Source organism: Eubalaena glacialis, chromosome 3 (assembly GCF_028564815.1).
Source record: "Eubalaena glacialis isolate mEubGla1 chromosome 3, mEubGla1.1.hap2.+ XY, whole genome shotgun sequence".
NCBI lineage: Eukaryota > Metazoa > Chordata > Mammalia > Artiodactyla > Balaenidae > Eubalaena > Eubalaena glacialis.
Window position 1 is genome coordinate 160240718 of NC_083718.1, and position 14408 is coordinate 160255125.

Sequence of the window (14408 nt, forward strand, 5' to 3'; positions counted from 1 at the left end):
GGGCACTGTGGTAGGCAGCAGAAATATGAAAATGTAAACTGAAGGAGCTTAAAATCTAGTGGGAAACAGACATATTCATCTAACCATGAAAAAAATACAAATGATAGAGATATAAACAGAAAGCCGTGGAGAAGAGGAGGGTGCTGTCTGTTCCTTTAGAGTCAAATCATAGCAATGTGGACTTCATTGGACTTTTATTTTTCGTTTAATTTTAGATTTAATGCATATTTGCCATATACTTTGTTCTCCAAACTTCAAGAAGTTAGACCCGAGGTAAAGGGGCTCTGGTGCCCTAGTTGAGGAAGGGGCAGAACTAGCCAATAATCTGGTTCACCACCTGGAGGTGGAAAGTCCAGAGGCAGTGCCGGGGGCATGGCTTTCAGTGGGCCTGAGTTCTTTGTGAGGTGCCACTTTAGGGCTCCATACAATTTTATTTCTATTCAATTTGGATTTTAGAATATGAAATGCCCTTTGAATATCTAGAGTTTAGTATTTTAGAGCTTAGGAAAAGAACACATAATGAGATCCCGGAGACCAGACGATGCCCTCAAGATGCCAATGTGTCTAATCTCTAAACAAAGCAAAAGTCAGAAGCTTTGATTGTGGAAATATGGAATTTTAAGTTACAAAATCCTACACACAAATTGGGCAACGTGATTGTCCTGCTATCAGCTCTGCTCTACAGAGCCAGAGTCTGTAAATTTAAGAAACGCGTTAGTAAGCCCCACCTCACCACTGGAGTAATTACATTCAGGCAGGACCAAGGTGGAGGCTATAACAACTCTGAAGGGTTTCACTCATTTCCAAGGGACTAACCTTAGTGCACAAGTTCACCCAGCTGGTAACAGGCATGGAACTCAAGCCCAGCCCAAATTTAGCTTGGAAAAAATTCTGTTCTGTATGACATAAACAACTCTTGTCCCCAAGAGATTCAGAACCCTGAGTGAAGAGGAAGACGTATAGGCCGCTGGCCCTACTGTGGGTTGCTCTGGTTCAAGGCAACATGTATCTAGCACATGCACAACATAGGGACAAGGAAACATTTAGTAAGGGTAAGGCGAGGCTTGGCCCAACATGCTGGCAGAAACCCCACAGAGGCCAGCGGGAGTGGGTAAGGCTGTTTAGTATCTTCGGTGCTGCAGGTTAAGACACGCTGCCTTGCCCCACAGAGCATCCGGAAAGAAGATGTAGGAGAGTGACCACATCAGGCAGTAAAAAGCAGTTAGCGACAGTGGAGACAAAAACACCATGATGACACCTGGAAGAAAAAAGGAAAACATTCAATTTTTATGAAGCTGTCTTATGTGTATTTTCCACCCTCTACTTCCCATTCCCATCCTTCCAGCCTTCAGTTTTTACTCACAGAGCCTAAGACACTAAAACCAATGACACATGATCCCTGCCTTTGCAGAGTTTGTCCCTGTGTAACTAGACAATTACAATCTAATGCAATCTCAGGCTCCATTTTGTCAAATTCAGATCAGAAGTCAGTCTTAGCCAAGAATAAATTTGAGTTGCCCAGATCTCTTGTTAGAAAAAAAAAAAGAAAAAAATATATTCCTAATTGTTTCAAGTTTAACATGAGATAAGGGTCAATAAAATATTATACGCATGCAGAAAAGAGTTTACATAGCAGGCCTGAGACTGCTATCCTTAGAAAGGCCTGCTTGCAAGGTGGGCCTGGAAACTTGAATAGTAAACAATTCCCTACACTGACACTTTTAATATTCTGACTGCCTAGGACAGTTGGTTATTATCCCCCAGAATACAGATTTGTTGGTTGTCCTGCCTCCTCTGGAATGGAAATGCATGAGTGATCCTGTAATGGATACCGCTGTGATGTAGTAGAATGAACATGGGATTTGGAGTCCCAAGACCTGGATTTAGAAAAGTCCATACTTTGCCACTTATTAGCTGTGTGACCTTGGGCAAGTTATCTAACTTTTTAAAGCCTGTTTATTACCTTAAGAGAGGAATAATAATGCCTCTCACCCTCTGTCATAATGAGATTGAATGGGTAATGTGTGAAAGAAATTTATGGACGTACTACAAATGTGAGATGTTATTCTTCCCCTTTAACTTTGTTGCAGAAGTCTGCAGAACAAGTAACAATGTGAGATTTAATAGCAGAAGCTAGCCCCACACAGGGCCAGTTTAGATGACAGGTGAGTTTAGCTTTGCATGCTTCAAAGTTGACCAAACCAACTTTGTCCCTGTGTTACCGTGTCAAACTCAATTACAAATGCCAACCAAAATCCCTACCAACCTGACTGTGGTAATACTTTGATGGAAATGCAATTCACATGAATTAACTATGTCACTTTGACATTTATGCCAAATCTCTTCATCTCCACCGCAACCATCACCTCTCATCTGATAAAAAGCTGGTTTTCCTACTTCCATTCTTAGTCTCCTACAATCTATTCTCTTCATTACAGTCCAAGTGATCGTTTAAAACTGTGGCTCAGAAATCCCTTCAAAGGCTTCTCATTTGCCTACAGGATCCAATCCCCAGTCCTGCCCAGTCTGCTCAATTTGCTGGCCTCAGTCTGTCACAAGCCCTCCCTCAGCAAGTCCAGCCACACTGGTGCACTAATGCAGCCAGCTGTTCTTGCCTCAGAGCATTCAAAAATTGTTTCCTTTTCTGAACCATCCTTCCCACCACTTGGACAATCATCTTGCAGTTTTCATGTATTTTAAATTTTTTTCCAGTTTTATTGAGATATCATTGACATATAGCATTGTTATTAGTCCAAGGTGTAACAACAACGATTTGATACTTGTATATATTGCAACATGATAACCATAATAAATTTACTTAATATCCATCACCTCACATAGTTACACATTTTTTCCTTGTGATGAGAACTTTTAAGATCTACTCTCTTAGCAACTTTCAAAAAGATAATACAGTATTGTTAACTGTAGCCACCATGCTGTACATTACATGCCCAGAACTTATCTTGTAACTGGAGTTTTTACCTTTTGACCACTTTCACCTAGGTTTCGTTTAAATGTCACCCCCTTAAGGATCCTTTCCCATCCTTAAGGCATTCCAGTCTAAATTAGGTCACCCTCTGATGCCCTCTGAGGGCACCCTATAGTTTCACAACACATCAAAACTATATATTTTTAGTTATTTCTGCCATGATTTGTTTGGTGTCTGTCTCCCCTATCGGACTGTAAATCCTGAGGCAGGAAGTATTTGTCTGGTTTACCGATTTGATTCCTAGTACCTGACATATGGTCAGTGTTCCCTAAATTTCTATTGAACTTAGTGACATCCAACAAATATTTATTGAGCATCTACTATGTGATTGGCACAATCCTAGGTACTAGGAATTATAGCACAAATAAAAAAGAGTCTTCTATGGGGGGGGCAGGTTTAGTGTGTATAGACAACAAACAAGTAAATACACATCAGGTGATGATAAATTCTATGGAGAAAAGTAAAGCAGGGTGAAACAGAGAGGGAATGTGGGGGGCGAGGTACAGGGCGGCAATGAGCAGCAGTGATAATAAATGATCACTAGCGACATTTAAGAGCAGTATTTTCACTCACCTCCCAGATAGACCATTTTTTTCCAGTTCTCAGACTCCAGGATTTCGTCATGTGGGTAGTAGCTCTGGTCCATCATGAATAGTATCATGAGTGAGACCACGCAAGAGAGAATGAATATGTTGCCTTTGGTCAGGAGGGAGGTGGAGACCAAAACACAGGAAGCATAGGGGCAGGGTAGACCCTTGTATGTGAAGGGAATGCCTGCAGGGAAAGAAAAGATGGGGTTTGCTGCTTCCCACTGCTCTAAAGCACCCACCAGAGGAAGCCCTTCTCTCTTTGGGTCTTCCCTGCCCCACATTCCAAATCCCCTAATCCCAGGGCAGTGGCCAGCCATAAAGCACTTAGTTATTTAGAGATGATGTGTGGGTTTTGCACTGGATCCTCAAGGTAAAGCAGGCAGCTAGGACCAGGCCTATGCCTTGGCCCCTAGGAAGCCTCTGTAGAAGGGTCCTTTGAGATCTTTCTGTCTGCATCTGCAATCCCTTGCGTTGTGACCTTAGGCAAGGTAATTACCCTCACCAGAGTTCAGTTTCTCCATCTGTTATGGGAAACTGGAGTATGACCTCTAGTTCTAGAGTCTGTGAATTCATGTGCTCCATCCAAAGGTCACACTACAAGAAAAAGGCACAGCTGGTTCAAGAACCAAGGGTTCCCGCCCCCTAGAACAGGTCTCTGCCAATGCAGCCTGCAGTCTCCAGTGGGCCTAGAGCAGGGGAGAAGGAAGGAAGGGGGCCTCCATAAAAGGAAGGAAAGGAGTCAATTACTGCACCTCACGCTTCCAGCATCCAACAGCTCCTCCCCTCCACGGTTCCCTACCCTCAGCCATAAGGCTGGCTTCCACTCACCAGTTGAATAAAAACAGAGGCGGACTGAAATAGCCAACACATAGATGATGGCCAGGAACCCGTTCAGAGGCCCATCCATGCCTAGAAGCAGGGCTGAGGCCAGGCCAAAGGTGGTGAAGACAGCAAAGTCATTCAGCTTGGCTCCTGCTCCAGAAGGCCAAGGTTAGAAGAACTTACACTCATATGTCTTATACCTTTAGTCCCCTCTAGTGGGGGAGCTGGAGTGAGGAAAAGCAGGATCCTGTTTGTCAGGTCCCTGAGGGGCCAGAGGGCAACAGCTGCTCCCCAGGGTGGTCTGTTGATCAAAGACTAGGATCTCCTTCTGGCTCTGCCTCAAACTGACCACATGGCTTTAGACAAGTCTTTCCCTGTCTAGGTCTTAGTTTTCCCATCCTTTAACATGCAAGGGTTGGACCACAATTGGGAACAAATTGATAAGCTGTGGAACCCGTTTTTTCAAGCAAAATCTTGCATGGAAATATCTTGTCATATTTTAAACCAGCAGATCTGCTTGGGGTAATTTTTCACTTCCCCACTCCCCCATGACCACAACCACCACTCCCACTCCCAGATCCACCCTGAAGAGGGAGACGGGACAGATAAGCCCACTGAAGGCCAGGACAAAGACAGCCAGCGATCAATAAGCGAACCAGCAGAGGAGCTAGATCTAGACTGTGGGGCTCACAAACTCCTGTTCAAGGGCTGCTTCTGCTACACTCAGAGGGATGTGAACAGGAGTGGCGACTGAAGGAAGCCTGCTGTATTTCAGGGGATGGAGGAGCTGACCCGAATGGGTGCTCCTGGGGTCAGGGATTATGAGTCTGAGGCCTGGACTCACCCGATGTGGAGCAGATGTTGAGGTGTCTGGTCATTGCCCCGATAGCCATGTCTAATAGAAAGCTGACCAAAAGCATCCAGGAGGCACAGGGGGACTTCCTAAAATGCAGGCCAGCAGGCCCCAAAGGGCGGCTCTTTCATAGTCTCCACTGGACTCCACCCCCCTCCCCCTATACGCTTCCTACGCTAGCACACATACACACACCCCTACGTGTTCCCCACACTCACATCCTTTCTGATATGTGCTGCTTTACACACACACACACACACACACACACCCCCTCACACATATCTACATCCCTTCCATACTCTCATTCTCAACCCACAGTCAAAGGGGTGCCCTCAACCCCCTCGGTAATCACTAAGGTCCCTTTCAATTCTAAATTCCAGGCACATTCAGTGGCAAGGGGGGTCCTAGGCCTTAGTCCAGCCTCTACAACCATCTCAGATAAACCACTCCTCCTTCCTATAGGTCTCTGTTCCTCCATCTATAAAATGAGTGGTTTGTACCAAATGATTTATTTAATAGGTATAGGCCTATTTAGATTATCTGTTTCTCCTCGTGTGAGTTTTGGTAGCTTGTATCTTCTAAGGAGTTGGTCTGTTTCATCTAGGCTATCAAGTTTGTGGGCATAGAGCCGTTCACAATATTCCTTTACTATGCTTTTAATGTCCATGTAATGATTCCTCCACTTTCATTTCCGACACTGGTAATTTGTGTCTTGTCTTTTTTTTGGTTAGCCTGGCTAGAGGTTTATCCATTTTATTGATCTTTTCAAAGAACCAGGTTTTGGTTTCATTGATTTTTTTAAATTGATTTCTTGTTTTCGATTCCATTGATTTCTGCTCTAATTTTTATTATTTCTTTCCTTCTGCTTACCGCGGATTTAATTTGCTCTTCTTTTTCTAGTTTCCTAAGGTGGAAGCTTACATAATTGATTTTAGATCTTCCTTCTTTTCCATTTTTTCTAAGACTTTATTTTTTTATGGAAGTTTTAGGCTTACAACAAAATTGAGAGGAATACAGAGATTCCCATATACCCCTTAGCCCCACATATGCATAGCCTCTCCCATTATCAACATCATTCACCAGAATGGTGCATTCTGGCCTTGGTACATACCAAGGATGAACCTACACTGACACACTGTAGTCACTCAAAGTCCATATTTTACCTTAGGGCTCACTCTTGGTTTTATACGTTCTATGGTTTTGGACAAAAGTATAATGATATATATCCATCATTATAATATCATATAGAGCATTTTCACTGTCCTAAAAATCCTCTGTGCTCTACCTATTTATGTCCTCCTCAACCCCTCTGGAAACTATTGATCTTTTTATTGTCTCCATATTTTTGGACACATATTTTCTCCATATTTTCTTTTCCAGAATGTCATATAGTTGGAGTCATATAATATGTAGCCTTTTTGGATTGGCTTCTTTCACTTAATAATATGCATTTAATGTTCTTCCATGTCTTCTTAGGGCTTGATAGCTCATTTCTTTTTAACACTGAATGATATTCCATTGTCTGGATGTACCACAATTTATTTATCCATTCATCTACTGAAGGACATCTTTGTTGCTTCCAAGATTTGGCTACTATGAATAAAACATCATAAACATCCAAGTACAGGTTTTGAACGTAGTTTTCAATTCATTTGGATAAATACCAAGGAGTGTGATTGCTGGATTATATGGTAAGAGTATGTTTAGTTTTGTAGGAAACCACCAAACTGTCTTCCAAAGTGGCTGTACCATTTTGCATTCCCACCAGCAATGAATGAGAGTTCTTGTTGCTCCACATCCTCAGCAGCATTTGTTGCTATCAGTGTTCTGGATTCTGGTCCTTCTAATAGGTGTATAGTGGTATCTCATTGTCATTTAATTTGCATTTCCCTGATGATATATGAAGTGGAGTATCTCTTCATATGTTTAAATGCCATCTGGATATCTTCTTTGGTGAGGTGTATGTTAAGGTCTTTGGCCCTTTTTTTAATTGGGTTGTTCTCTTATTGATGAGTGTTAAGCTTTGTATATTTTGGACTGTAGTTCTTTATCGGATGTACTTTTGCAAATATTTTCTCCCAGTCTGTGGCTTGTCTTCTAGTTCTCTTGACATGGTCTTTTACAGAGCAGATTTCTTTTCTAATATATGCATTCAATGATATGAATTTCCCTTTAAGTACTGCATTCACTGCATCTCACAAATTATGATAAGTTGTACTTTCACTTTCTTTTAGTTCAAAATATTTTTTTAAAATTTCTCTTGAGACTCCTTTTTTTATCTATGTATTATTTAGAAGTTGTTTAACCTTCATGTATTTCAGAATTTTCTAGTTATCTTTTTGTTATTAATTTCTAGTTTAACTCCATATGGCCTGAGAGCATACTTCGTATGATTTCTATTTTTTTTAATTTGTTAAGGTATGTCTTACAGACCAGAATGTGGTCTATCTTGGTGAGCTTGAGAAGAATGTGTATTCTGCTATTGTTGGATGAAGTATTCTATAAATATCAGTTGGATCCAGTGGATTGACGGTGCTGTTCAATTCAACTATATCCTTACTGATTTTCTGCCTGCTGGATCTATCAATTACTGATAAAGAGGTATAGAAATATCCAGCTATGATAATAGAGTCATCGGTTTCTGCTTGTAGTTATATCAGTTTTTGTCTCATGTATTTTGATGCTCTGAATGATGTCTTTCAGACCCTACATTCAAGGATTCTCTGTTTCTTTCCAGCATATGCTCCCAGACTCCTCTGAAATCAGCTACCACAATCTCAGACCAAACTGCCCTAGGAGGCCATACGCAAGTCGACACCCTGACTGCAATGCTTGGGGGGCCCAGCAGAAGCAAACAGAGAGCCTGACCCCAGACGTCAGCTGTCCCCAAACAACCTTAGTATTTCCTTTGTTTAGACCCATACCTATGTGTCTAAAGGGAATTGGGCCCACCATCATGGCATAAAAATTACACTCCCAGAAGATTAGGTTGAACTAAGAAGACAGTGATTTTCTGCTGCAGGTATACCCCACTTTATGAGACCCCAAAAACCCAGACTTAGAGAATCATATAATTTTCAAACTGGAAGGGAACTTAAACATCATCAGGTAAAATCCTCTTATTTTATGGTTGAGAAACAGATCCAGAGAAGTCACTTGCTCATGGTTATAAAGAATCAAACAGATTAGGAGGATGTTATTTGCATTATAAAGGACTTATCTTTAAAGAGCTGATTTCCCAAAGCCACTGAAATATGATTCAATTTGTAGAAACATAATTTGCCTACAACTTTTTGGGGGGCCCATATACATATCTCAGAGTTTCCAGAACAGTGCTAATTTCAAATATTCTGCCAGATCATATGCTCTAATTTAAGAATCAAAAAAATTTAATGGTAGCCTGCCTACCCAAGGATTGTGCAAAGGCTACCAGAACAGAAATCTCAAAATCTCTTGATTTTCTCATAGAAACCATTCTAGATTGCCATAGCTGGAAGGAACTATAGAGATCATAGTGTGAGCTGCTTGTTTTAAAGATGGAGAAACTGAGGCTCAGGATATGACCTAGCTAAGGTCGCATATCAGGCTGGTGGTAGAACTGAGGCTAGGATCTTGACCCCTTGACTCCCAACATACTGCACTTTCTCCTGCCCCCAGTTGGTCTGTACGCCTTGGAGCTTGGCTCTCTAGACTCCCCACTCCTTCCCTCATGCCATTGGCTCCAGCTCTTGGCTAAGAGCTTGCTGGGCCCCAGACCTACTTGCAGAAGCTGCAGAAGATGGAGAAGAGCCCCAGGATCATGTTGGCCAGGGACAAGGCACTGGCAACATCCTTCCAGGAAAATTCATTCATCTGGGCGTGGCTCTGCTCTTTGGTCAGGAAGAAACTGGTGTGCTGACCTGGGGCCCAGGGGAGAGGGACAAGGGGTTGTCAAGAGTCCCAAAAGAGGCTCCCAGCGACCCAGTAGCTCCTGTTCCCCTAGACCTCAGCCCAGAGCTGCTCCCTCCCAACGTGGTTTCACTGGCTGGAATCAGGGAGACTGCAGGTAGATGGAGGAGACCCAGGAGATAAGACAAAGGTGCTGAAGATGAGTGCTTGGGGAAGTTCAATAGCAAAGTGAGTGAACCAGCACAACCATAGCTTCCACCCCTCTCTGACTACACCCCTTGCCCTACAGCACAGACCTCCCTCTAGCCCATACGCTGACCCTCCTGGCACTCCCATGGCCCAGGGTCCAAGGGGTATGCGCCCTTCCCCCATCTGAGAGATAAGCCCTTGTCATAGAGACCTTTATCATAAATGAGCCCTCCTTTTTTTTTTCTTTTTTTAATTATAAAGCTACTTTTAATACTTTGGAGTAAGCCCCACAGGAACAAAAACACTGGGAAGGGGTAACCCCCTCACCCCCAGGAGTGGCCTGGGGGAGAGAGGCCACCTAACGGGAAGGAAGCACAAAGAGCCCGCTGCAGACTCAGGTTCCTTTGTCCCGGAGGCCACGCTCACTCCCTCGGAAGGACAGGGCTGTGGCTGAGGTGCCCCAAGTGTCAACAGGGGAAGAGATGAGCAACAGAAAATGAATGTGGACAGCACTAAATAGTTCACATGGCACTTTCACCACGTTCTCTCTTCTGATCCTGACAACCTTAGGAGATGGTGCTATAATTCTCCCCGTTTCATGAATGAGGGAACTGAGGTCCTGAGAAATGGAGGTACTTGCTCAAAGTCACACATTAGGTGAGTAGAATCAATCCCTCCTGTTTGATTCTAAATCTGGTGCTTCTTACCGGGGGCATAATCTCAGCAGGAGGAGGTCTGTGGGGTAGCGGGCACTGAGGGAGCCCAGATGGCCAGTCTGGCTGGGCAGCTACGGCCTCCCTGCCCGGGCCTCCTCCCTCACCTCAGCCTGTCTCAGCAGCAGGGAATCAGCTGGCCCTGGCCATTTTCACAGTCCCTCTGTGTCCGTTTTCGCTCTAAGACCAAACATGTGCACTCCTTACACATAAACTGTCTGTGAAACTTTCTTTTGGAGAAAGAGCCCCAGCGCTCTCTGAAACAGGGAGGCCCCACTGGTTGTAAACACACTACCCACAAATAGCAATCCTGCATGTGAGTAAGATATACAAGTTCCAAGGTGTTTTCTCATTTAATCCCCACTCATTTTCGAGGTGAGGAAGCTGAGACTCTGCCTCCATACAGCCCCTCTGTACAGCCCCAGGCCCTTCTGGTCTGGGCAAGAGCTAAGACAAATCATGGTCCTTTCCCATAAATACTGCCACCAGTAAGTCAGAGGTTGAGAGGGGGCCAGACTTGGAATTTGGGGCTGGGAGTTTATCAGGCAGCACGGTGGAGCTAACTGCTCCCATAGGCCAGTTTCATTCACCAAGGGGTATCAGTAGCTACAATGCCAAAGCCACTGGGACTCCTGAGCCCTTGTCATGCCAGGTCCCCTCAAAACCTAAGACAGGAAGCAATGCTAGTCCGAGAAATCTGGGATGGGAGGGGGGCAAAGGATTGGATGCCTGCTCCCTCCCTATCAACCCTTCCCTCCTGGTCTGTCTTGAGTCTCAGGGCTGACCCGAGCAAGACCAAGCACCTCTGTTCCAGCCTAGTCTGCACCTGGAAGAGCAGCATCCCAGCATCTCAGAGGCAGTCAGCAGATACCTGGGGTATGTCCACCAAGTACGAGACACACCTCATCTATACTACTACACGGTTTGGTTTTTTTTAATTAATGTGCAATTAATTGTCTACTATAGTATCTCTTTCATTCACAAAGCACTTTCACCACTATGGTTTCCAATGGCCCTGTGAGGTCTGCCAGGTAAGGCAAAGAAGACTCAGAGAGGGGAAGAACCTTGTTCAAGGTCACACTGGAAGTGGCAGAACAAGACTTCCAACTTCACCGTAAGTGTTCTTTCCCGTGTACTCTGCTGTCTACCAACCAACAGGACTGACCGTAGTATCGTGGTAAGCCAGACTGAGAAAGGTGCTGGGGAAAGCCCTCGGTCCCTGCCTGGACCATGGAATTTACAGTCTGTTCAGGACAACAAGACTCATGCATGCCTGTGGAGGCTTATAGACAGTTCATGGTGGTAACTCATGTTAACAATGGGGAAACTGAGGTTTCAGAACAGTTAAGCAACTTGTTCCAGCAAATTGTGGAGCCGGGATTGGAACTGGGCCTCCTCTTTCCCAATTAAAAGCCATTTGCAGCACAGGCCCCAGGTATGGAAGGATGTGGAGCTGAGAGTAAGAGCTGTTGGAATTTAGAGAAAAAGGAAAAATCCATTCATTCAGCAAACATTTGGTCTTGGGACAGAGAAGATTAAGACCTGGTCTCATCTCTCAAAAAGCTCAGTCTGGCAGAGGCATTCAACCCTGCACAGGAGAGAAGAGGTGACAAGGCTGCTGAGGGAGCACAGAAGAGAGGCCCCGCCTGTCAGGGGGCTCAGAGGAGGCGTCTCAGAGGAGGGGGTCAGAGCTGAGGCCTTGCCCAGCAGTGGCCTGCAAGACTGGCTCACGTCACTCCCCGGCTCCTCGGAAGCCATCAGTGGCTCCCCAACACCCTCAGCTCCTTCATGTGGTTTGCAAGCCCTTCGTGATGAAGCCCTGCTCGACTCTCAGCCTCCTCTCTCCATTGCCCCTTGACCCCTTCTCTGCCCCCCTCTGGTCTTGGGTTGGGTGGTGGGCCTCTTTGGGAAGCCTGACACCCCCTCAAGTCTTGAGGTGCTCCTCCTCTGCACTGCCACATCTCCTTGTGCTCGCCGTGTGACACTTGGCACTCTGTATTGGCACCACCTACGTGGTCTTCCCTCTCTACTACAGGGGAAGGAACTTGAGTGCCGACCGAGGTCCCCTGTGCCCGGCATGAGGCCTGACAATAGAAGTTGTTCAATGATATTGTTAAATTAATAGAGCACTCTGGTGCTTGCCCGAGATCCTCTCCCTGCACGGAATCACTCAAAGCCTGTCTAGTTGTCCTGTGAGAAGCCTTCTCAAGTGAACAATCCAGCCCCTCAGCACACCCAGCATTTACCCAACGTTTATGATCTTTATTTGCCCATGCCTGCTGTGCGCCAGGCCTGTGTGTTCTGGGCACCCTCAGGAGGCTGGGAGTCTGGTAGAGGAGGCAGATGTGTGTAGGGACGGTGACGGCAGTGTGGCAGCTCTTGTTGGACAAGGGGTTGTCCGGTTGCTGAGGGTGTCCAGGGAAGACTAAGTCTGGGGTGGGGGCAGGGGAGGGCTTGGCCAATGTGATATTTACGGAGGGTCTCTGGGCATAAACAAAGGGGGGTGCTTCCTGGCAAAGGAAATTGCAAGGGCGCAAGCCCAATGGGGAGGCTGCGTCCCAGGGAGACAGGGCTGCCGGGAGGCAAAGCCGGCAGGGAGGCCACAGTTGTGATAGCTGCTGTGACCTTGCCTTGCCGCTGTGGACGGGCAGTGATGTTTATTTGGTAAGGGGGAGTCTTGATCAGATGTGGGTTGGGGATGGAGGGTGGTCTCGAGGGGAGAGGCTGAAGAAAAGGAAACCAGCCATGAGACTGGTGAGTGAGGAGTACGAAGTGAGCGAGCAGAAATGTCCGACGCTGGGGCTGCTAGCGGAAGAAGAGGGGAGAGTTGCGTGGGACTCGGCGATTCCTCAGGAGAGGCAAGGCGTGGCGAAGTCGGTGCCTTGCCTGGAAACCCGCGCAGCGTTGGAGCGAGAAGGCCCCAGGCAGCGCGCCCCCCCGCGGGCGGTGAGCCACGCGCACAGCCCCTCGGGTTAGAAACGCCCCGCCCCCCACTGGCCGCCCCCACTGGCCGCCCCCACTCCATCTCGCCACCCTCACTCCATCCCGCCACCCTCACTCCATCCCGCCACCCTAGAGGCCAGCAGCCCAACAGGGAGCCGGCCTCCTCCCGACGCCGGTCTGTCCGAGCTGGAGACACCGGCGCTCCCCTCCTCGCCCCTTCCCTGCCCGCTCTACCGCGTCGGTCCTGGACGACAGCGACGGCGACGACGCCCAGGCGAAAAGATGGAAGAGACGGAGCCGGGGCTGGGCGCCCGCGCTTCGGGACAGCTCCTTTCCCCCAGGGCCGTGGTCGCCGACAGCACCCTGGGGTAGGCGCGTGCCACGCTGCGGCTGCTTACCTGGGGACCAGACATTCTTAGATGGGGTGGGCGCCCGCACTCCTTCCCCGCTTCCTGGGCGGTGGAGAGGGGCCAGCCCAGGAGAGGGGGAGCCGCGCCGTCCCAAGCATCTCACCCCCCGGCTGTTAGCTCACAATCCCCGAGAGGCAAGGGAGGGGCCACGCGGCTTTAGCTGGCAGGAAGAGGGGCCTCAGTTTGCCGGGGAGCCCTAGGTCTTGCAGCGGCGCGGCAGGGGGAATGGAGGGATCTGAGAGGCGGGGACTAGTCTAACATGGGGAGCGTGGACAGGCTTGGCAGGCGAAGAGACCAGAGTGCCCGGCGTGTGGGAGGTGGGCTGGTAGGGAGCTGCGGGGAGATAAGGCTGTAAAGGGATGCTGGGGTCCAGACTGTGAAGGGCCCCTAGGCTGTAAGCCCCCTCCGTGTGGGCAGGGCTTTTGCTGTGCTTGGTGCACTGCTGTATCTTTGTGCCCATAAGAACGCTTAGGCATAAAGTACATTCCCCAGCCCCCATACTTGTTGGATCAATGACAAGCTGAGTAGTTGACACTCAGTCCTGAAAATAGGAAATTTTAAGTAGGGAAGTGACATGGTCAGGTTGGCTTAGAAAGATTATCCTGGCAGCCAGTGTGGAGGAAGGCTGTGTAACACTGCATGAGCTGAGGGGGGCTGGAGCAAAGACATCCTGTTGGACAGCAGCAGAAACGAATGAGAAGTAGTCGGACCAGGAGCCACTGTGAGATGGAATGTCAAGAGTGTGGGAGAGGAGTGAGAGGGAGGAGGTAAGAGCCTCTCTGAGGTGTTTAGGTTCAGCAACTGGATGAATATGTGCCACAGAGAGAAACGTGTTAGTACTGGGTAAGATCCCAAGCACCAGTTCTAATACCTGCCCCACTTTCTCTGACCTACCCAGTTGCTAAGTTCCAGCAGCAATAGCTTCCAGGGCCCCACAGAAAATGCGAAGAGAAGGGGTGGAGCTAGGAGGTCAAGTGACTCTTTGCCTCACCTTGCAGCCTGGAGGGGGAA

The 14408-nt window shown here is 47.2% G+C and overlaps 1 protein-coding gene across 1 annotated transcript; it reads right to left on the bottom strand.

Moving 5' to 3' along the window:
- Positions 1-554: 554 nt before the first annotated feature.
- On the bottom strand, positions 555-13857 carry TMEM269 (transmembrane protein 269). Its single transcript, XM_061184010.1, has 8 exons — positions 13605-13857; positions 13386-13495; positions 12020-12128; positions 9015-9153; positions 5246-5343; positions 4408-4551; positions 3563-3763; positions 555-1258 (listed from the first exon to the last, which is right to left on the bottom strand). The coding sequence occupies exons 1-8, from the start codon at positions 13855-13857 to the stop codon at positions 1122-1124; spliced, it is 1191 nt and encodes a 396-aa protein (XP_061039993.1). The 3' UTR covers positions 555-1121.
- Positions 13858-14408: the final 551 nt, after the last annotated feature.